This window comes from Pelophylax lessonae, assembly GCF_965119305.1.
Source record: "Pelophylax lessonae genome assembly, chromosome: 4".
Lineage (NCBI taxonomy): Eukaryota > Metazoa > Chordata > Amphibia > Anura > Ranidae > Pelophylax > Pelophylax lessonae.
The window spans coordinates 604406162-604429334 of record NC_138771.1 but is presented as its reverse complement, the minus strand read 5'-3'; the positions used below and the strand labels follow the sequence as shown (position 1 = coordinate 604429334).

The window sequence follows — 23173 nt, the reverse complement described above, 5'->3', positions numbered from 1 at the left end:
TCAATAACTTACTGTTCCTGCCAATATCCTGTGAGCTATAAAATTTTTCATCTGATGTTTCCTAGGACCTGATTAATAATTCATGGATTCCTCTGAGGTTTAAAGGTGGGTTAGGCTGTCCTGGATTATCCAGCATTTACTGGCCTTCTGCTGTCACTTCCCCTCAATATTCCCAGTAATTATATTCATTAGCCCTATATTCTGTTGCTATAATATTGTGGTCTCTGATGCTGTCTGCAACTATGTACGTTTGTGTATATTATTCACCGGGGACCTGTTTCCTGGTTACATCACCGCTTGTGTGGCAACTGCAACATGGGAGGTTGGGAAGAAGCCTAATTGTAGACAAGGGTGGAGAACATGGAGCAAGAGGGTTTAATTGTTTTGTCTCAACGCCCTAAGCTCTGGAAAAACAGAAGAAAGTGCATCAAAACACGCTAATCCTTCAGGGAAATGACGAGACAAAATTAGGGCAACAGGAAATTTGCGGCATCAAGTGTGTTCAATCTCCTCTAGACTTAACAAAACCATGCAATGTAAGCACAAACCTGCACAATCCATTCAATTACCCAATCAAACAGGCCTTTGACCTACATAGTTGATAATGATGAGTCTAAAGAAATTGTACATTTATGGGCATCTTAATAGATTAGAATAGAATAGACTAGAGATTGTACAATCAGATTGTATTAGAACTAGAAGATCTTAAAGTTTAAGTAAATCTAAAATCTATTTTACTGCATGCAGTTTTCTTAAGGTGAAACTATACTCACCTCCACATGGAAGGGCCACACATGTCAAAAAACAAAAAAAACAAAAATTCCCACTTCACTTACCAGCCAGGCTGCAACAAACCGAATTGTCCTGTCTAAGGCCTCTTTCACACGGGCGTTCCGTATGTCCGTATATGACCCCATCCATTTGCGGGTGATATACGGACATAATGCATGTCAATGGGATTGCGGATGTCAGCGGATGACCATCCGATTTGCGTCCTTTCAGTTCTGTTCCGTTTTTTGGAACGGAACAGAACCCTATTTTTCTTCCGTTTAAAAAAATGGAAAGGACGCAAAATCAGATGTCAGCGGTGTCAATCACTGACATCTGCAATCCCATCGACATACATTATGTCCGTATATCATTCGCAAACGGATGGGATGATATGCGGACATACGGACCGGATGACACAAGTGTCATCCGTGTCCGTAAAAAAAAAAAAAAAAGTGCCGGAGCGGATCGAAATACGGTCCTCTCTGTGTGAAAGAGGCCTAACAGTTCACATTAAAACCAAGGGGTTTAATTTTCACACATTTGCAAATATATGCATAAGGTGCAGCGGCCACATCACGGCACCCCAGTGTACTGCAGTTCTAACTCTATAATTTTGAGAGTCCCCTCAAGTTGGAGCACATAATCATAGATAGAATAAGGTTTCTTGAGGGAGCCCACCCCTCCTTAGAGGTATAGGGATGCACTGGACACCCAGAAAAAGCACAATGATGGTGAAGGCTGGCTGGTAAGTGAGCTGGAAATTTTTGTTTGTTTGCTTTTTAAAAGGCGTTGCCTTTCCATGTGCTCCTTGCTGCAAAGGCCAGTTATAGGTTGGGGTTGTTTGCCATTTGTTTGTACTGTTGGTGAATTGATGAGGGAATGCACTGGATACCTTAGCTGCCATTGTGCTTTTGCTGGGTGTCCAGTGCATCCCTCTACCTTTAAGGAGGGGTGGGCTCCCTAAAGGCTCACCTGCCCTCAATCTTCCCAGCTGTTTATAGGAGCTCCAACTTGGGGGACTCTGAAAATGTAAGGACTGCAGTACACTTGGGTCCCATAATGTGGCTGCTGCAGCTTACGCATATATTTGCAAATGTGTGCGTACTAAACCCTTTGTTTTTAACATGAACTGTTAGACAGTTTAATTCTGTTTGTTGCAGGCTGGCTGGTAAGTGATCTGAGAATTTCTGTTTGTTTTTTGACATGGGTCGTCCTTCCATGTGCTCCTCGCTGCAAAGTCTAGTTAGAGGTTGGGGTAGTTGCCATTTGTTTGTACTTTTGGTGAATTAGTGAGGGGACATCCTGGATATCTTTGCTGCCATTGTGCTTACGCTGGGTGTCCAGTTCATCCCTATACCTTTAAGGAGGGGTGGGCTGCCTCTAGACCAGTGGTTCTCAACTCCGGTCCTCGGGACCCACTAACAGCCCAGGTTTGCAAAATTGCTAAACTGCATCACAAGTGATCTCATTTGCTGCTCAGTGATTGCAGCATTCTAGTCTGCATCTCGCCAAGGTAATACTTAAAATCTGGCCTGTTAGTGGGTCCCAAGGACCGGAGTTGAGAACCACTGCTCTAGTCATATCTATCCCTAATCTATCCATTATTATATATGTTCTCCAACTTGGGGGCCTCTCAAAAGTATAGAGTTAGGACTGCAGTACACTGGGGTGCCATGATGTGGTTGCTGTAGCTTTCGCATGTATTTTCAAATGTGTGCAAACTAAACCCCTTGGTTTTAACGGGAACTGTTAGGGTCAATTCGGTTTGTTAATATAAAAGAATGAAAAGCACAGCAGGATCAAATAGCTGGTTAAGATTGTTCTTTAGCTAGCTCCTATGTGGAGTACTGACTCACTAGTAATTTACTGGGGAGCCCCTCTCGACAGCTCCCAAATACAAGAATGGGAAAGAACCCACAGGTTATAAGGGAGGAAGTAAAAAGGGCAAGCAGCCACCTCTCCTAGGTTAAGTAAACTTTATTAAATATCAAAATATAAGAATAAACGGAATCACATAAAGCAAGCTACTCACAATAGTCTAAAATTGGGAGAACGTTATTACTAAAAACACACACCCAGGTTCACAGTCAAACCACATGTACTTAATTCATATAAAAAATGACAGCTGGTACATATATACCGGAAATCAGATTGTAGTGAAAAACAGGGAACAACAGGGCTGTCTGCCAAAAGTCAGCCGTACAGTATCCTGTCAACGTCTGTACTCACTATTTACCGCTTATCTACCAGTAGTAGCTGTGAAATATCTAATGTGGTACATGGGTATGGGGGTCTTAAGGCTGAGGGCCTATGGGTGCAAGATTCTTAATGGAAATAAAAGATGAATGGCTGTGGGTGCCGTATAGGTACCAAGTCTGGTAGGCGTGAATATTGCTTAATGGCTGATCCCGCTTTGTGCCAGTGACCCCGCAGAGTAGTACTCACATTTGCTGTGTCAGTGCGGGGTCGCTTGAAGGTACGGGAGTCTTCCTGGTCAGTTCCGAGGACATATAGTCTGCCAATTTACTGCAATTCAGCTGGCTCCAAGTATAGCTGCAAGTGCCATCAGCGTGTCCCCTGCTCAGTCAGAGCACTTCTGGTGGTCAGATCCTTTCTGTCGCCTGAGCTGGTTGTGGGTCAGTGGATCAGCAGCAGATGTTTAGGTGCCTCAGGTGGATAAGTGTTCTCCCTGGCTCAATGTCCAGTTCTGTGCTGCCCTCTGCTGGGCAGAGCGGCATATAGCGGCCTAAACAGCTGATAGATGGAGATCAGTAGGTTTGACTGTGAACCGTGGCGTGCAGGAACACACGCATCAACGCGTTTCGTCCACTAGGTGGCTTGGACTTCTTCAGGGTGGGGGTGGACACCTATTTCTTGGTCTTTTAAAGGCTCTAATTTAGACCATCAGGGGAGGTATCAGGTGAAATCACACCCTTAATTGGTTCCAATAACCCCTTTTAGGGTCAATGTGAGTGTGTAAATACCCATTATATGATATCTTGTGGTCATTTAATATACTGTTCACATTACTGGCAACAAGTAATCTAACAGTAGTAAACTATTTGTCCAGATGGTTGTATTGGCATAGGTGGAAATGTGATAAAAATGTGATAAACCTAGGGACAACTTTGAATAATTATTATATTGCGTGTCCCTATGGCGTTAGGAACACCTGGAGATTCAATTTGTTATTTAACCCTTTGGACACCATCATCCCCAGATGGAAGATCCATTCCTTTTCTCTCTGTAGTAGAACTGTGTTGAAATCTCCTCCTCTCCCTGATAGCTTTAGAGCAAAAAAAACCCTTGATTTTCAATCCTTTGATTTGGCCATTATGGAACTTAGAAAAATGTTCAGCGATTGGTGATTCATCGTCTTTTCCTCGTATACTAGACAGATGCTCTCTGATGCAGAATTTCAAAGGGCGTTTTGTTTTGCCCACATAATGGCATGGGCATTCTAGGATGTAGAGAACCCTTGTTGTATTACAATTATTAAATTGTTTTATCTGATAGGTTCTTTGTTATCTGATAGGGATTGTTATCTGATAGGGAAGGTCAGTTAGCCAATTTCCGGGTGTGGTTTTATTGAATTCTGATCGCATTAGCACATCCTCCAGATTTCTGGCCCTCTTGGCTACTAATAGTGGTCTGGGCCCAACAAATTCTGCCACTTGGGGTGAGTGGGTCAGTACATGCCAATGTTTCATAAGTATGGCATGAACCCCACTGTTGACCAAATGGGGTGATTATTCTTACGGGGTCTGGTTGTCTATTGTAGGTCTTATTCAAGGTAAGCAATTCCGACCTTGGTCTTTTGAGATGCCTTTTTCCTGGACCTCCTCAGAACTCTACGGGGATAGTTACTCTCCCTAAATCTTGTGTAAAGCTGTGCTGCTTCTTCTTTGTAGTCCGACTCCAACGTGCAGTTCCGGCGTATGCGGAGGATTTGTCCGGTAGGGATGCCTTTTATTAATGATTTTGGATGACTATTTGCCTCCAAAAGGATGTCATGGCGGTATTCCCATCCGGGGGTTATTTGGGGTCATTGGGCCTGGAGCAAATGTCTGCCTGGACATACCAGGGTCTATAGGCATATGAGGTGTACCCACCTTGCCTTCCTCTGTTTGGACTTGAAGGCCTCTGGGTCTTCTTCCATCTGGCCCTTCTATTATTTCGTTATTGGGTGTCCATGATTCTACCAAGAGCTATGTCATATGATGAACTAAATTCCATGTTATTCTTGGCATATGTATAAGGCAGTTTGCTCCAACTACAACGTACCTACCCCCTCGTTATTCTTTGTAGCCTACCAGGCTCAGTCCATTATAAAGTTTTATCACCTGAACCTCCTTTCAGATGTTTGCTTACACCACGTGCTCCAGAGGAAGCTTACTATGTTAAGCGAAACATGTAGGGCAACTGGGATTTAACTCAACATCTGTTTATTTATATTGTACAGACCCCCTCCAGAGACAGTTACTATCCCTCTCTATGGCCGCCTTATGAATACAGGTTACTTTGTGATATATGTGCTTGTTGTTACAATTATAATTACCTAGTAGGCTGTGCGATTCTATTTGCACACCGTTTTGAGGCTTTGCCGCCTGATTTTATTGTATGTAAATTGAATGTCTGTTATTTTGTATATTCCTTTTCTGTCTTTGATATAAATGTTTCCTGTGATTTTTCAATAAAAATATACATTTTTAATACCGGTGCCAATAAAGTCCAAATTTCTTTCTCTCCTATCTTCCAATCCAAAAGGATGTTGGCGGAAGTTTCTTTCCTATATGCCTTGTTAATGAGCTTTCTATTCTCCAATCTGATGGATAAGTCAAGGAAAGAAATTTGGTGAAAGTTGTGGTTGAAAGTAAAGTGTATATTCCTATTGTTGGGAGTATAGTTCCTCAATGAAGTTCACCAGGGTCTCAAGGCTCCACCCCCCCCATCCCCATAGAACATTGTCTATGTACCTCAGCCATAAAAAAGCATAGCTGAGGTACAGTTCAGAGCAGTATACTACTTCCTCCTCCCACCATCCCAGGTGGAGGCATGCATATGCAGGTGCCCAAGGGGCACCCAAAGATGTGCCCCGGATCTGTCTGTAGCTGGTGCCCAAGAACTGAAAGCAGTTATTGTTGAGGAAAAATTGTAGTAGTTCCACCAGAAACTCATTCTGGGCTCTCTTTGTTGGGAAATTATAACCCAAGAAGTGTACAGTCACCATATATGATGTATAGATGTATACAGAGATTCTACATCAATACTAGCCAGAATGACATCTGGTGGAACGATCACATTGTCAATTTTTGCAAGCACTTTTCTAGTATCCTGCACATAGAAGGGTAGTTTAACAACCATCTCTTTGAGGAGGGCATTAAGGTATTTCCCCACCCGTTCCAGGGGCCCTTTATCACTGAGATGATTGGCCTACCTGGTGGATTTTGGATATTTCACAGGTACTACTGGTAGATAAGCGGTAAATAGTGAGTACAGACGTGAGACGTCGACAGGATACTGTACAGCTGACCTTCGGCAGACAGCCCTGTTGTTCCCTGTTTTTCAACTTGATTCCCGATATACATATACCAGCTGTCATTTTATTACATGAATTAAGTACATGTGGTTTGACTGTGAACCCTGGTGTGTGTTTTTAGTGTCAACGTTGTCCCAATTTTAACCTATTGTGTGTAGCTTGCTTTAAGTGATTCCATTTATTCTTATATTTTGACATTTAATAAAGTTTACTTATCCTAGGAGAGACCGCTGCTTGCCCTTTTCTCTTCCTCGCTTATAGAACTCCTGTGGGTTCTTTCCTATTCTTTTATGCATCAATTTGGTTTGTTGCAGGCTGGCAATTTTTATTTGTTTTTTTCACACTTATACTGGACATGCCAGTTTAGGCTCCATTTACGCTTGTACAACTACAAAGTTGCGCAGACTTTGGAATTAAACTTTGGTGCAACTTTGGCTTTGACCAGTGATAATGGACAACTGTTGCACATAAGTTGCATTGTATAGCTTCTGAGGGTTAACATTGAAGTCTGTGGCCCCCAAGTTGCATGAAAGTCGGAAAAAAAGTTGTGCATTAACTACTTTAAAGTTGCTGCAACTTTAAGTCGCGAATATATGAATGGTTATGATTGGAAAACAACTTGTCATGCAACTTTGATGTCCAAAGTGGCATGACAAGTAACACAAGTGAGAATGGAGCCTTGGACAGGATCCATTTAACCAACATGTCTTTGAAGTGTGGGAGGAAACCCATGCAGGCACAGGGAGAACATGTAAACTTCAGATAGATAGTGCCATGGTTGGGATTTGAACCAACAATCCTAGTACTGGCAGACAGCAGTGCTATTCACTTAGCCACTGTGCTTCCTGGGTAGCACCACCACCTTGATCCGTTCACCATAGAATGTGTCAAGACAGATTTTGCTTCTTCAAGAAAACAATGGAAGGTGTGAAAGTTGTAGAACCATCCTGTTTTAGTAACTTAATCCCATTCTTGGTGTAAGAAAGTCTGCATCGGTTTTAACTCCTCAATTCACATGGCTAAAGGTGAAAAGTCAGAGGCGTAACTAGAACCTTCAGGGCCCTGATGCAAGAAACCATGAAGGGCCCCCCAGACCCCTGGCCGGGGCCCTTCCCTTCAAGCCCAGGGCTCTTCCCACTAATCCTGGGGCTCTTTACACTCGTTACATGGCCTTTTATTACGGTCCCGCAGCAGGATCCTTTCACAAGTTCTGCAGTGGACCCCCTTCCTGCAATCTTGGGGCCTCCCCACAGTGGTGCAAAGCCAGGGCCCGGTCGCAAGTGTGACCTTTGCGATCCTTTAAGTTCACCCACTGGTTTGCTACCGGGCCCCCTGGAGCATGGGGCCCGGTAGCGATTGCAACCCCTGCAACCCCTGTAGTTACGCCCCTGTGAAAAGTATTGTCAAAACGGCAGGATAGAGATATTACAATGGCATTATATGTTGAAGTCAGATGGGGTTGCAGGCCCCCAACCCTGTTCAGTGATGGTTGTCCCAGTTTAACGTAGCTGGCCTCTTTCATACCTCTTGTGAACCAGTTGTCCTCGCTTTCTAAAATGTGTACCTCACTGTCCTCAAAAGAATGTCCCTTATCCTTAAATTGAGGGATTAGCACCTATCCAGACTTTCTGACACCAAGGATGGGACTGAATAAGTAGAATAGGGTGATTCTACAATTTCACACTTCCCATCCTGTTCTTGGACAATCAACAACTACACATTCCCTAGTGATGGGATTAGGGTGACTTTTCTGCCTGTTTGGATATAAATGTTGGGGTATCTTCCCAGCACTCGTTAGACCTGAAAATGTGGCTTGGGTAAACTATGAAAAGTCCCGTTGTGATCAACTACTAACAGCTGTTCACAAAAAAACAATTTGGTTAGGAAAACTGGATACAGTTAGGCAAAGCATACTGAAAATTAGATTTTAGATTTACATAACTGTACCATAACGTAATTCGCCAGCTAAGCAGGAACAGGTGGCGTTTTGATCCATCTATAGACAGGTTGGTTGTACTGAAGTTGATCTACCGATTGAAGTTGAATTTTTCTTTTGCGATCACTGCTGGTTGCTATAGTCGCCAGCAGTGATCATTGTATTCTTACGGCAGGGAAACCTCCCTTGTCAGAATAAAATAGCACAGTGGGAGGGATTCCCCTTTCAACATTAACTGTGTTGATGGGAAAATTAAGCAATTTTCTTTCCTTCAACCCATTATTGAAGGAAGGAAAATTGCATAATCTATGGCTTGCTCAACCTAGCACCAGATAGCACTGTGCTTTTTCGAAAACGAAAAGGCTACATCCAGAAGGGCGGGCACTGGCAAAAACCTGTGAAATCCTGCCGACAGAGCTACCAGCAGCATGTTTGTGAACAGCTGTGTCTGTCAGATCTGTACTCTACTATATAGCTGATGCCACTGCTGTTTGCATATAACTGCTCATCTGACTCAATGTGAATTGGACCTTAATAATAGGGGTGCGCATCTTCACTGGTCTCACGATTCGATTTGATTACAATTATCCTATCAACGATTCGATGCATCACGATTAATACCCACGGTTTTTATTCAAAAAAGTCAGAAGAACTCCATTTTTTTTTATTTTCATTTGTTCTTAGCGCAATTTCCTATTTGGGAAGGGTAATTTCTCATAACCATCTCAAAAGGGGGCTACAAGGTATTCACTTTCAGTTCATTACAGAGAACAAAGGGGAATACTTTACATCTAGAGGAAAAACAGAAAGGGTCCTTTCACACGGTCCGCCTCCGTAGGCGGATCTGTGCTGCTCAGCAGGGGATCGTAAACACTGATCCCCGCTGAGCAGGCAGGTGACAGCTCCCCTTCCGCTCTGTGTGCGCAGAGGGAGGTGTCAGAGCCCCATGCATCTCTATGGTGGATTCGAATGAGAGCGGACAACCTGTCCGCTCTTATCCGATCCCATCCGATCCGCTGGACGGATGGAAAATAGGGTTTCCATCCGTCCGGATTTCACAGACAGGATCGGATGCGGATGGCAGCGGGTGTCAGCGGACATGTCTCCACATCTGCTGCCCCATAGGGATGCATGGAGGATCCAATCAGATCCGCCTAAAAAACTGATAGGCGGATCTGTGTTCCTGTCCTAAATGCACAACATATAAGTGACAGTGACAGAGTGATAGGAGGAATGGGATCAGGCAGAGGGATGGTGGTGGAGAAATGGGATCAGGCAGAGGGATGGTGATAGGAGGAATGGGATCAGGCAGAGGGATGGTAATGGGAGGAATGGGATCAGGCAGAGGGATGGTGATGGGAGGAATGGGATCAGGCAGAGGGATGGTAATGGGAGGAATGGGATCAGGCAGAGTGATGGTGATGGGAGGAATGGGATCAGGCAGAGGGATGGTAATGGGAGGAATGGGATCAGGCAGAGGGATGGTAATGGGAGGAATGGGATCAGGCAGAGGGATGGTGATAAGAGGAATGGGATCAGGCAGAGGGATGGTAATGGGAGGAATGGGATCAGGCAGAGGGATGGTGATGGGAGGAATGGGATCAGGCAGAGGGATGGTGATAGGAGGAATGGGATCAGGCAGAGGGATGGTGGTGGAGGAATAGGTTTAGGCAGAGGGATGGTGGTGGGAGGAATGGGATCGGGCAGAGGGATGGGGGTGGGAGGAATGGGATCAGGCAGTGGGATGGTGGTGGGAGGAATGGGTTTAGGCAGAGGGATGGTGGTGAAGGAATGGGATCAGGCAGAGGGATGGTGGTGGGAGAAATTGGGTCAGGCAGAGGGATGGTGGTGGAGGAAAGGGATCAGGTAGAGGGATGGTGGTGGAGGAATGGGATCAGGCAGAGGGATGGTGATGGGGAGATGGGATCAGGCAGAGGAATGGTGGTGGAGAGATGGGATCAGGCAGAGGAATGGTGATAGGAGGAATTGGATCAGGCAGAGGGATGGTGGTGGAGGATTAGGTTTAGGCAGAGGGATGGTGGTGGGAGGAATGGGATCGGGCAGAGGGATGGGGGTGGGAGGAATGGGGTCAGGCAGAGGAATGGTGGTCAAGGAATGGAATCAGGCAGAGGGATGGTAGTGAAGGAATGGGGTCAGGCAGAGGGATGGTGGTGAAGGAATGGGGTCAGGCAGAGGGATGGTGGTGAAGGAATGGGGTCAGGCAGAGGGATGGTGGTGAAGGAATGGAATCAGGCAGAGGGATGGTGGTGGGAGAAATGGGGTCAGGCAGAGGGATGGTGGTGGAGGAAAGGGATCAGGTAGAGGGAAGGTGGTGGAGAAATGGGGTCAGGCAGAGGGATGGTGGTGGAGGAAAGGGATCAGGTAGAGGGAAGGTGGTGGAGGAATGGGATCAGGCAGAGGGATGGTGATGGGGAGATGAGATCAGGCAGAGGGATGGTGGTGGCGAAATTGGATCAGGCAGAGGGATGGTGATGGGGAGATGAGATCAGGCAGAGGGATGGTGGTGGAGAGATGGGATCAGGCAGAGGGATGGTCAGTCAAGTTCCTCCACCCCAAACTTTCTCATCCATGTCTTTATGGCCCTTGCTTTGTGCACTGGTGTGCAGTCATGTTGGAACAGGAAGGGGACATCCCCAAACTGTTCCCTCAAAGTTGGGAGCATGAAATTGTCCAAAATGTCTTGGCATGCTGATGCCTTAAGAGTTCCCTTCCCTGGAACTAAGGAGCCAAGTCCAACCCCTGAAAAACAGTCCCACACCATAATCCACCTCCCACCAAATAATTTGGACCAGGGCACAAAGCAAGGTCGATAAAGATATGGATGAGCGAGTTTGGGGTGGAGAAACATGACTGGCCTGCACAGAGTCCTGACCTCAACCTGATAGAACATCTTTGCGACGAATTAGAGCGGAGACTGCAAGCCTTCTCGTACACATCAGTGCCTGACCTCTGGAATGGTCAAACATTCCCATAGACACACTCCTAAACCTTGTGGACAGCCTTCCAAGAAGAGTTGAAGCTGTTATAGCTGCAAAGTGTGGGCCAACCCAATATTGAACCCTATGGACTAAGACTGGAATTCCATTAAAGTTAATGTGCGTGTAAAGGGAGGCGTCCCAATACTTTGACAATATAGCGTGTCTGTGCAAGTGGGCGGAGTCTGATTCAGCTCAGCCAGCATTCTCTATGAGCCAGCCCAAGCAGATCCCTCCCACTGTCCTGTAACTTAGGACACTGTTGCAGCATAGTCAAGTCCTGGATATGTGAACAGCAACGGTGTCAGCTGGCAACAGTGTGCACAGCATAATTTTTTGTACACCTGCAACAGTCATTATTTAACCACTTGCCAACCGCCTACAGTATATTTACTGCCCCGCCCCCCCTCGTCCACTGACATCCCTGCGCGAGTGACCGGCGGCTCCGATGTCTGCCGGCCACTCGCGATCTCGCTCAGGAGAGGGAGAAAGACAGACGGCTAATGTAAACACCGCCGTCTGTCATTCTCCCTTAGATCATCACAGAGGCTATGCGATCCTGCTATGTAGGATTGTATGTCTCTGTTATGATCTAACAAGCCACGCCCCCTGACAGTTAGAATCACGCCCCTAGGGATACATTTAACCCACTGATCACCAGTAAAGTTAACCCCTTCACTGCCAGTGTCATTATTACAATAACAGTGCATATGTATAGCACTGTATAGCGCTGATTACTGTAGTAATGTCACTGGTAACCCCAAAAGTGTCAAAAATGTCTGTCCGCCGCAATGTCGCAGTCCCGCAAAAAAAAAAAAAAAAATTGCAGATCGCCGCCATTACTAGTTAAAAAAAAAATAATAAAACTGACATAAATCTTTCCCGTAGTTAGTAAACGCAATAACTTTTGTGCAAACCAATCAAAATACGCTTATTGTGATTTTTTTTTTACCAAACATAAATAGCAGAAAACAAATTGGCCAAAAATTAAAAAAAATTTAGATTTTTACATTTTTTGGGGGGCAATTTCATATAAAAAAATTTGAAAAATATTGTTATTTTTTCAAAATTGTCGCTCTTTTTTTGTTTATAGCGCAAAAAGTAAAAATCGCACAGGTGATCAAATACCACCAAAAGAAAGCTCTGTTTGTGGGAAAAAAAGGACGTAAATTTTGTTTGGGTACGGCTTCGCACGACCGCGCAATTGTCAGTTAAAGTCGCACAGTGCCGAATCGCAAAAAGTGGCCCAGTCGTAAGACAGCAAAATCCTCCGGTGGTAAAGTGTTTAAGGTGATATTACCCCCTCAGTTTTCAGCAGCCGATTTATCACATACTGAGTAAGCAGCTTCTTTATCCTTTAATCATTGCCTATTGCCTATGTTTCAGTTTAAGTTGGTGCCCTCACTACTGCTCCAGGTTTCCTGGTACAGGGTGGCTCCTTTCTCTTGCAGCATCCTCTGGAGGCATCCTTATGCCTGTGTGTGTGCCTTCCTACACTGTGTACATCAAAAGAAATACACAGCCCCACAGTGTAGGATGGGGGCCTCCCTTTCTCCAGAATAATAGACTGGCTCCAGACTAAGTACACTGTCCACTGTTAACTCTTTCCTGTGAAGACCGGAAGTTCAGGGAAGCAGCACTGAGAGAGCAGGAGCCTGTTGTAAACTGCAAGTGCTGGGGTAAGAATTTTAATAAATAGTTTACAAGGGAGTGTTTAGTTTATTGTGTGTCAAGTTAAAAACTGTTGAGGGTTTACTACTACTTCAAAAGTTTGACACTTACAAAATATACTAAAAAGGTCACGACTGGGAGATCCACATGACTGAGAGATCCGCATACATCTAACCCCCCACCCCTCCTCCCTCTTCTTCTCGGCATTATAAGGTTTCAGCTAAATGCAGGCCAAAGAGAGCTTCACTGACGCCAATGATATGCTTCGCTGAGCTCCTTCATCCCCTGCAATCATTCCCCTGACAGGAAGATGAAATAGGAACAATATAGACTGGAAGTGACTGTGAAATACGGCCTTGTGTAGACAGGACACACACTGTGTTTTTGGGAAGAAAAAAATAAAAGAAAACGAATGCAGCCACCACATCTATGGACTGACACTTCACAATGTGTGATATTTTTGCTCTTAGGTTTATATACATTATTATTATTATTTAGGAATAACATAACTGATGAGATTTGTTTTGCCTGGTTCTTCCTTAACCACTTAAGCCCCGGAGGATTTGGCTGCTAAAGGACCAGGGGTTTTTTTGCGATTTTTTACTGCGTGACTTTAACGGACAATTGCGCGGTCGTGCGACGCTGTACCTAAACGAATTTGACGTCCTTTTTTTCCCACAAACAGAGCTTTCTTTTGGTGGTATTTGATCACCTGTGCGATTTTTTGATCACGCGCTATAAACAAAAAAAGAGCGTAAATTTTGCAAAAATAACAATATTTTTCACATTTTTTTATATGAAATTCCCCAAAAAAAAAAGTAAAAATCAAAATTTTTTAACATTTTTCGGCCAATTTGTTTTATGCTACCTATGTTTGGTAAAAAAAATCGCAAAAAGCGTATTTTGATTGGTTTGCGCAAAAGTTATCGCGTTTACTAACAAAGAGAAAGATTTTTGTCATTTTTGGTGTTTTTTTTTTTAACGCGTAATGGCGGCGATCTGCGATTTTTTTTTCGGTACTGCGACATTGCGGCAGACAGATCGGACCCTTGACTGACATTTTTGACACTTTTGGGGTTACCAGTGACATTACTGCAGTAATCAGTGCTATACATATGCACTGTTACTGCAAAAATGACACTGGCAGGGAAGGGGTTAACTTTATTGGACAGGGAGGGGTTAAGTGTGTCCTAGGGGCGTGCTTTCTACTGTGTAGGGACATGGCTATTGGTGTAAAAGCAAAGATCAACCGTTCTACATAGTAGAACGGACAGATCTTCACTTTTACACAGGGAGAACTGACAGGCAGCTTGTTTACACAAGCTGCTCTGTCTTTCTCCCTTCACAGGAGCGATCGCAGTGTGACTGGCGGACATCGAGTCCGCCGGTCACACGCACTGACTTGCCTGTGAACGAGCCGCGGCGGGCGCGCGCCTCGGCGGGCGCGCGCCCGCCCGCGATAGGCTCGCAAGTCAGTGACAGGCGAGTGACGTACCGATACGTCACTCTGCCTGGCCGGGGCTGACCGCCGCAGTATATAGTCGTGCGGCGGTCGGCAACCGGTTAAGGGCCAGTTCACATATGCGATACGGGAACCCTGCAAATCCACTGTGGGGTCCCGCATCGCCCCCGACTCGCAGGCAGTTCACACTGCCATATGCAAATCACTGGGAGTGTCAATACAAAGTTAATGACACCCCCAGATCAGTTCACATATCGCAGTGTGAATTTCAGTTTGGACATGAATCGAAACGCATAGGTGTGAACACCCATGCGATCCGATTCTGGTGCGAACCAGAAAAAGGATCTTGTGCGACTTTGGTCTGAATGCGATGCAAATTCAGCCATACATGCACAGACATTGCATGTGATTTGCACAGCCATACATGTACAGACATGCAATGCACAGACATCGCATGTGATGTCGGACATCGCTATAGTGTGAACCGGCACTTAGAGCCCATTTACATTCCTGCAGAGTATTGCATGTAACACGCATTACTATGTTGTGGATTCATTCATTACAAGTGGCGCACTAAGCCAATGCATCTACAGTCTAGTATGCCACATGGCACTGCAGTGCATTGCGTTTAAAAAAAAAAAGGGTCACGTCCAATTTTCTGCACAATAGAGTGCGTTGGCAGCCCATACAATTCAATGAGCTGCCTAAACCCAACACAACATAACACACAATAATGTAGAACTAAAGGCGACAATTTTTTTTTAGTAAGGATGGGTTATAACCCTTGTCAGTTTTTTTGTTTGTTTGCCATTTGCGTCCCATAGGGAAGATTTCCCTTGACTTCCTGTCCCATAGGGAAGATTTCCCTTCACTTCCTGTCCCATAGAGGAGATTTCCCTTTACTTCCTGTCCCATAGGGGAGATTTCACTTCACTTCCTGTCCCATAGAGGAGATTTCCCTTCACTTCCTGTCCCATAGAGGAGATTTCCCTTTACTTCCTGTCCCATAGGGGAGATTTCACTTCACTTCCTGTCCCATAGGGGAGATTTCATTTTCTGTCCCATAGGGGAGATTTTCCTTCACTTCCTGTCCCATAGGGGAGGTTTCCCTTCACTTCCTGTCCCATAGGGGAGATTTCTTTTCACTTCTTGTCCAATAGGGGAGATTTCCCTTCACTTCTTATCCCATAGGGGAGAGTTCCCTTCACTTCCTGTCCCATAGGGGAGATTTCCTTTCACTTCTTGTCCCATAGGGGAGATTTCCCTTCACTTCCTATCCCATAGGGAACATTTCCCTTCACTTCCTATCCCATAGGGGAGAGTTCCCTTCACTTCCTGTCCCATAGGGGAGATTTCCTTTCACTTCTTGTCCCATAGGGGATATTTCCCTTCACTTCCTATCCCATAGGGGACATTTCCCTTCACTTCCTATCACATAGGGGAGAGTTCCCTTCACTTCCTGTCCCATAGGGGAGATTTCCTTTCACTTCTTGTCCCATAGGGGAGATTTCCCTTCACTTCCTATCCCATAGGGGACATTTCCCTTCACGTCCTATCCCATAGGGGAGAGTTCCCTTCACTTCCTGTCCCGTAGGGGAGATTTCCCTTCACTTCCTGTCCCATAGGGGAGATTTCCCTTCACTTCCTGTCCCATAGCCAAACAAGAAGTGAGAGGAAATCCTTGAAAGTTAGGGGAATTCCTTGGGGAACCCCAGGTCACCAGAACTAGTGTCCCCATTGGAAGATTTCCCTTCCATTACACTTCTGATGATAATTGTAAGCAGGACTAATAGAGAGGATGAATCTCCCTAATGGGAACACAGACAGCAGTAAAAACATGAAAGGGGTTCTAATACCTCTCCACTCTATCCAAAACAAAAAAAAAAAAAACGGTTTGCCTTAGTTATACTTTAAAAGAAGTGAATGGGTCCTCAGGCCCCTTTCACACTTGTGCGACTTGTCCTGCGATTTGGGACTGCAAAGTCACATGACAAGTCGTACTCCATGATTTCCAATGAGTACCGTTCATATCTGTGCGACTTCAAGTTGCAACGACTTCAAAGTAGTCCCTGCACTACTTTGGGCCGATTTTAAAGTGTTTTGAGGCCCATAGACATAGGCATTGCTTCAAGTCCAGTCAAAATCGCAGCAAAAAAAATCGAAGCAAAATTGCGTGACTTTTAGGTCGCATAAGTGTGAAAGGGGCCTTGAAACCACTTCCATACCACAGGACGTCATCTAACATTCTGGGCTTTGAGTGGAGATATCTGAATGATGGGTGCAGCTGCGGGCATCATTTAGATATCATTTTTTTCAGCCGGCGATTCCCTTCACTGTAAGAACAATTATAGTGGCTGTTCAGTCGCTTGATTGTTCTTACAGGCAGCGGGAGGGGACGTTCACCATAGAGAATATCGAGGACCAGATGGTCCCAGGCAGTCTCTATGACTCTCGGAGGCCCGGGCCTGACGTTATGCTTTGCTGGGGTTTTTGCTTTCTGCTGGATCAACTGTGGCTATAGGATTGTGTATATATATATATATATATTTATATATATATATATATATATATATAAATATATATTTTTTTTTTCCCCCCCCCTTGTTTATTGGTTGAACTAGATGGACTTGTGTCTTTTTTTAACCAGACTAACTTTGTAACTATGTAAAATTATTATTTTTTATTTTATTTGTATTATTATTATTATTATATTATTATTATTATTATTATTATTATTCATTTTTATTTATTTATTTATTTTTTTCAGTATTTTGTTTTGGGGTTTCTCCTTTAAGAGTTAAAGCACACTGCTCTTTTTGTCTGTTTTGGATTTCAGCTCCAGTCGCATTCACAGTGGAGCATTTTGTAATATGTTATTAGTGTCAATAATCCGTTGTGTTGTGCCTCATACAGGCGTGTCCCTTACTGACCCCGCTCAGTCCCAGGTCAGTGTTTGGGTTGGAAGTCACGATCATAGTACTCCGGAGTCTGCAATCCCGCTGTTACAACATTCCCTTGGCAGGACACAGCGTTTATAAATGTTAGCGTGCCCAGATAAATTATACCCCTATCCAGGCAATCCCAGTTACACAATCTTCTCCTCCTCTTGTAGTGATTGATACATGGCCTAATTATATTCACAGAGGTTATGGCGTCACGTTGTGTAGCTGTAATACACATATTGCACTGATTTATCTTCCACGACCTGGCGATATTGCACTGGTTTATCTTCCACGGCCTGGCGTTCTGTTCAGTCACTTCTGTGATTTACACACTACTGCCATAGACCTTGCATGATCTCAATTTTCTCTGTTAAGCTTTTCATACGTGGCTACTGGCTAGATTGTGATCGTGGAATGAATGAGCGAAAAATCAGTGAATTCCCTCATCCACACTAAACAGCACAGATGGAGAAATCTCCACTTGTACTTCTGTCAGCTCAGCGCTGGAAGTGGCAAGGATAGGAGGGGAGAGGCGGGAGGAGGTGCGGGCTGTGCTCTCTCTACCCCTCCTCCTCATAAGCTCGCAAATAATGGGGGAGGGGGCGCAATTTGGCATCTTTGCCCTAGGCATTGAATGACCATGTCCCGGCACTGCAGCCATGGCTCAAATCTGGGCCAACTCATGAGGCAATTTTTGGCAGAGATTCAATCTGTGTATTGCCAGATTTAGACCTTTGTTACACTGGTGAATCTGGTGATATTGACCACTGGTGACACAGTTAGAATCCCTAAATTTCAACTTCTATGGAGTTGATTTTTATTGCTTTGTCTTTGCCTCCTTGCAAGCAAAAAATTGAGTTTCAGCAACATTTGAGTGACTTCCTTTAGGGATACTGGTTTGGTCACTGATCAGCCCCTAACTGAACAGTGGAGTGACCATAGCACGTTGAGGAGGTCATGCCTGTGATGGTTGCAGGAAAAAGTGATAACCCCCAACCTGACTGTGATTTCTAACAAAGGAGGTTCCCCCTCTTCCTTATCTGTCTTTTCAGACCGAAGACCATCTTTGACATACAATGGTCCATCTATTTAATGGTCGACTTGCAGTATCAGATTTCACCAGCAGGTGCTGATCCTGGTAAATTCTGAAAAAAAGCAGGCTTTGTATTTGCTATAAAACATAGATTTTAAAAATTGCCTTAAAACAATAGAATGTAAATAAATAGATGTAAGCTCAAACTGGATGGCATTTATTTTGCTAAAGCACTGTGTACTGTTGCTATTTTTCTAAATAAAGTTATTTTTTTTACCTCTTTTTTACATCTTTTTCATTGTTTGTTGCATTTCACTGCTGCTGATCTCATCCTATCTTTATGTCTCCAATCCATCTCAGGGTAAGGTTTCTGAGGGTAAATTTCCTGATGGTGAAAACTGTGGCCCCCTACTTGTGTAATTTGTGGTAAAGAGTAAGAATCATAATTTCCCTGTTGGACTTAATAAAATATTTAGTATCCTGTATATGGACACTTGCACTCTCCAATGGAAGCCCATGTATTATGGTGACAATGTTGAGGCACAGTTGGAAGACGGGGACGGAATGTTGTCACCTTCTAACAGAAAGAGCCTGACCAAGACCTATCATGGTAGGGTCACCGGGTATTATTTTAATCAAAGCTGCAAAATTAAAAATATTAAAAGAACTTTTGCATCAACATTACCATGGTAAAAGCTAATATGAGATGTTGGTGATTGGGTTTACTTCTACTTAATGAGGTAGGCATAAATAATAAGCACATTCTCTAATCTGGCCAAATTATGTCCAGACATGACTAAAATTGGCATATATTGGTATAGAGAAATTTCCCCTTGTTGTGGGACTTTATAGGCACTTATATATGTTAGAATTTAATATAGACAAGACATGATATAAAATGTATGTTGTTTATTGAAAAACATTAATAATGACACATATATGTTTAAAAAAGGATTGGCAAACTCTGTAGATTATAATACAACAGCGTGTAAATATTGACCACAAAATTTCAGGGCACAAACCCAACGCGTTTCGGAGTGACAATGGTTGAAACTCCTTCTTCAGGGGTAACCTTGAACAGTGGTATATTCTGCTGTATAAATTTGGACTCATAAGCCTGCCGGCGTAGAATTTAAAAACAGAGAATGAGGATGCTCAGGACAGTCCCAAGGAATGCAGTGTCAAGATGTCAGAGGAGTTCATTTTTGTTGGTTATACTCCCAGTATGAGAAAACTGGGTAATATGTGCTGTCCGGCCCGATAGGGCTGGGTGGGGACAGCTGAAACCCAAATTGTGGCAAACCTGCTTGAAGGGGTTTGAAAATATCAATTCATAGAGCTCAGAAAAATTCCTGGGTTCCTGGTGGGTGAGCAATTGGAACGTAGCTCAATCACTATGAATCAAGAGTAGGAATGGTTGGGAAATTATGTAACATACAAGTTTGTAACCAAGTACTTACCACATCTATGAGGGTTAATTGTTCAGCCACATCCTGGGGTGGGTATGACAATAAAGAAGAACTATGTGCAGAGGGTTCACAGTCTCCCTCTGCTGGTCGGGTTATATGCCTCCAATCTAATATGAAAAAGAAGAGCAGGGTAAGGAACAAGTCTAGAGTGTGCACAGACTCTTTGGTTAGTGGGTCTTACCGTTCTGTGATGGGTCCTGCTCTCCCTCCTCTTCTAGACTTTTAAGAAGGCGGAACAGCTGGCTCGGTGTCTCTCGACTGTCCTGGCTTAGATAGTGGGAGACAAGTTGTAAACACTGTGGGGAATCACGAAAATCCTGAGGGTGTCTCTCCAGCCAGGTCTGGAGGAGGCCACGGACAACCCTAAAGTGAAAGCAGGATCTTGTCAGTTCTTAGAGAGAAATGTTGAGAAAAGTGGACTAAAATCTAGACTGGCATCAACATAGCTTCCAACTAACCCTTATTTAAAGGGACTGACCTTGCAACCAAATCCCTCTGTCCCTCTTTCCTCCTCAGCTGTCCCTCAGATCTTGGCCAGATGTACAGATGCCTATAAAAATGTATTATTTGACTACCAGATGTAAAATACACCAAATCTTTCATCCAACCTCTATTGGATGTATTATATTGGATCTAGCCCATTCTATTTTAAGCTCCAGACTCTGCTAGGAGGCAGAGGTCACCCATGCCACTCAGAAGTGTTGGAAGCCAACATCAAGATCATTTCTTTTTTTTTCGACAGCCTGATTACAAATGGTTTCTACAGAATCGTTTGGGTTGGTGCACCTGTTTGGCAGGGAGGGTCTGCCTCCATTCTTCATGGTCTGCAGAACTGGTGGTGTGGCAGGGAGTGTATCTTTTGTCTACATACTTTGTGCCAAAAGTTGTCCCTCTTTCTTGGCTTGGAAAGTTAGGGGGTGGGGGGGGGGGGTATGCATTCAAAAGCCATCAGATATTTGCCCCCTGACTACTTGCAAGATCTTTAACACTCTAGTAGTATAAGGAGCAAAAGTCAGCACATGTAAAGGAGGATTTTATGCTAAAGTCATTGGCTTCAACTTTAAAACATACAACTTAGATTTGATTAGTGGAGCTTGGAGGATCTTGATAAGTATCCACTTGCTGACTGGGCCTTATTTACAAGTAAAAATCTGTATTTTTTGCTAGAACCCACAAACATTATATATTTTTTAGCAGAGGCTCTAGAGAATAAAATGGAGGTCGGTTTTGGGAAAAAAATACACTTTAATGAATTAAAAAAAAAAAAACAATCTATACCCCAATTTTTTTTTTGTAAAATATAAAGATAATGTTAAGCCGAGTAAACAGAAACCTAACATGTCGTGCTTTAAAATTGCGTGCGCTCGTGGAATGGCGCCAAACTGAAAACCTCCATACCATAAGCGACGCTTTAAAAATTTCTACAGGTTACCAGTTTAGGGTTACAGAGGAGGCCTGGTGCTAGAAGTTAGTTTTTGCACTATAAACAAAAAAAAATTCACAATTCTGAAAAAAATAAAATAAAAAAAAATAAAAATAAAAAACATTCCCAATAAAAAAAAAATAGAAAATCTAATTTTTTCATCAATTTAGGCCAATATGTATTCTGCTACATATTTTTGGTAAAAAAAAATCCTAATAAGTATATTGATTGGTTTTCACAAAAGATATCACGTCTACAAAGTAGGGAAAAGATATATGTAATTTTTAATTATTTTTCTTTTTTTTTACTAGTAATGGCGGCGATCATCGGTTTTTAGCGGGACTGCGACATTGCGGCAGACAAATCAGAGACCTAACTGACACTTTTGAGGGGACCAGTGACATTATTACAGTAATCAGTGCTAAAAATATGCACTGTTGCTGTACCAATGACACTGGCAGGGAAGGGGTTAACACCAGGGGCGATCAAAGGGTTAAATTTCGAGCATAGGGGGGGGGGGCTTTCTAACTGTGGGGGGGTTACTCACTGGATGAACACGGGAACCTGTGTTCCTGAATAGGAGAAACACAGGATGCCTGTTTTCATCACTGGCAGAATAGCGGTCTGCCTTGTGTACATCGGCAGACTGCCGTTCTGTCTCCATGGGGAGCGATCTTAGGTGCCCAGTGGATTTCTCGTCCGCCAGACCCGCCAGACCCCCACTATCTGCTACACGAAGAGACATACAGGTAAGTTGTTTCACGTAACAGAGCCGACCTGCCCCAGTAAAACTACGGCAGCTGGTCGGCAAGTGGTTAAACTTGGTCTTCACGTTTAATATCCCCTTTGGTACTGCAGGACCCCTCAAAAAATCTGTTCTGCTTTTTTATCTGTGGGCCTCTCACCAGTGGCGGCTGGTGCATAAGGGGCACAGGGGCGCCGCCAATGTTCCCTCTAAGCTGCGCGCCTGCACGTATGCGCAGTACAATTGAAGGTCCCGCGCACGCACATATTCGGACCGCGCAGCATAGGGTACCATTTAGTACCATGTAGTTTGGATGAACTCCACCATGGACCCAGCCTGAAGGCCCACCTCACAAAAAGAGTGAATGTCCATACAATGAACCTTTTTAACCACTTAAGCCCCGGAAGATTTTACCCCTTTCCTGACCAGGGTTTTTTTTTGCGATTTTTTACTGCGTGACTTTAACGGACAATTGTGCGGTCGTGCAATGCTGTACCTAAACGAATTTGACATCCTTTTTTCCCACAAACAGAGCTTTCTTTTTGTGGCATTTGATCACCTGTGCGATTTTTTGATCATACGCTATAAACAAAAAAAAAGCGTAAATTTTGCAAAAATAACAATATTTTTCACATTATTTTATATGAAATTCCCCAAAAAAAAAATGTAAAAATGAAAATTTTTTAACATTTTCGGCCAACTTGTTTTATTCTACATATGTTTAGTAAAAAAAAAATCGCAAAAAGTGTATTTTGATTGGTTTGCGCAAAGGTTATCGCGTTTACTAACTAAGGGAAAGATTTTTGTCATTTTTGGTGTTTTTTTTTTTTTTAACGAGTAATGGCGACGATCATTGCGATGGACAGATCGGACCCTTGACTGACATTTTTGACACTTTTGGGGTTACCAGTGACATTACTGCAGTAATCAGTGCTATACATATGCACTGTTACTGTAAAAATGACAATGGCAGGGAAGGGGTTAACTGTATTGGAGAGGGAGGGGTTAAGTGTGTCCTAGGGGCGTGTTTCTAACTGTGATGGGACATGGCTACTAGTGTAAAAACAGAGATCAACGGTCCTACATAGTAGAACCGTCTGATCTCCATTTTTACACAGGGGAGAATGACAGGCGGCTTGTTTACATTAGCCGCCTGCCTTTCTCTCTTCCCGGCGAACGATCGTGA

At 43.8% G+C, this 23173-nt stretch overlaps 1 protein-coding gene across 3 annotated transcripts in view; it reads right to left on the bottom strand.

Moving 5' to 3' along the window:
• Positions 1-23173, bottom strand: part of RGL3 (ral guanine nucleotide dissociation stimulator like 3) — a 180028-nt gene that overhangs the window by 46101 nt on the left and 110754 nt on the right. For all 3 annotated transcript variants that reach the window (XM_082254292.1, XM_082254291.1, XM_082254293.1), the window contains 2 exons: positions 20001-20182; positions 19811-19926 (listed from right to left, as the gene is read on the bottom strand). In XM_082254292.1, coding sequence (XP_082110418.1) covers positions 19811-19926; positions 20001-20182 — 298 coding nt within the window. The remainder of the gene's footprint in view (positions 1-19810; positions 19927-20000; positions 20183-23173) is intronic.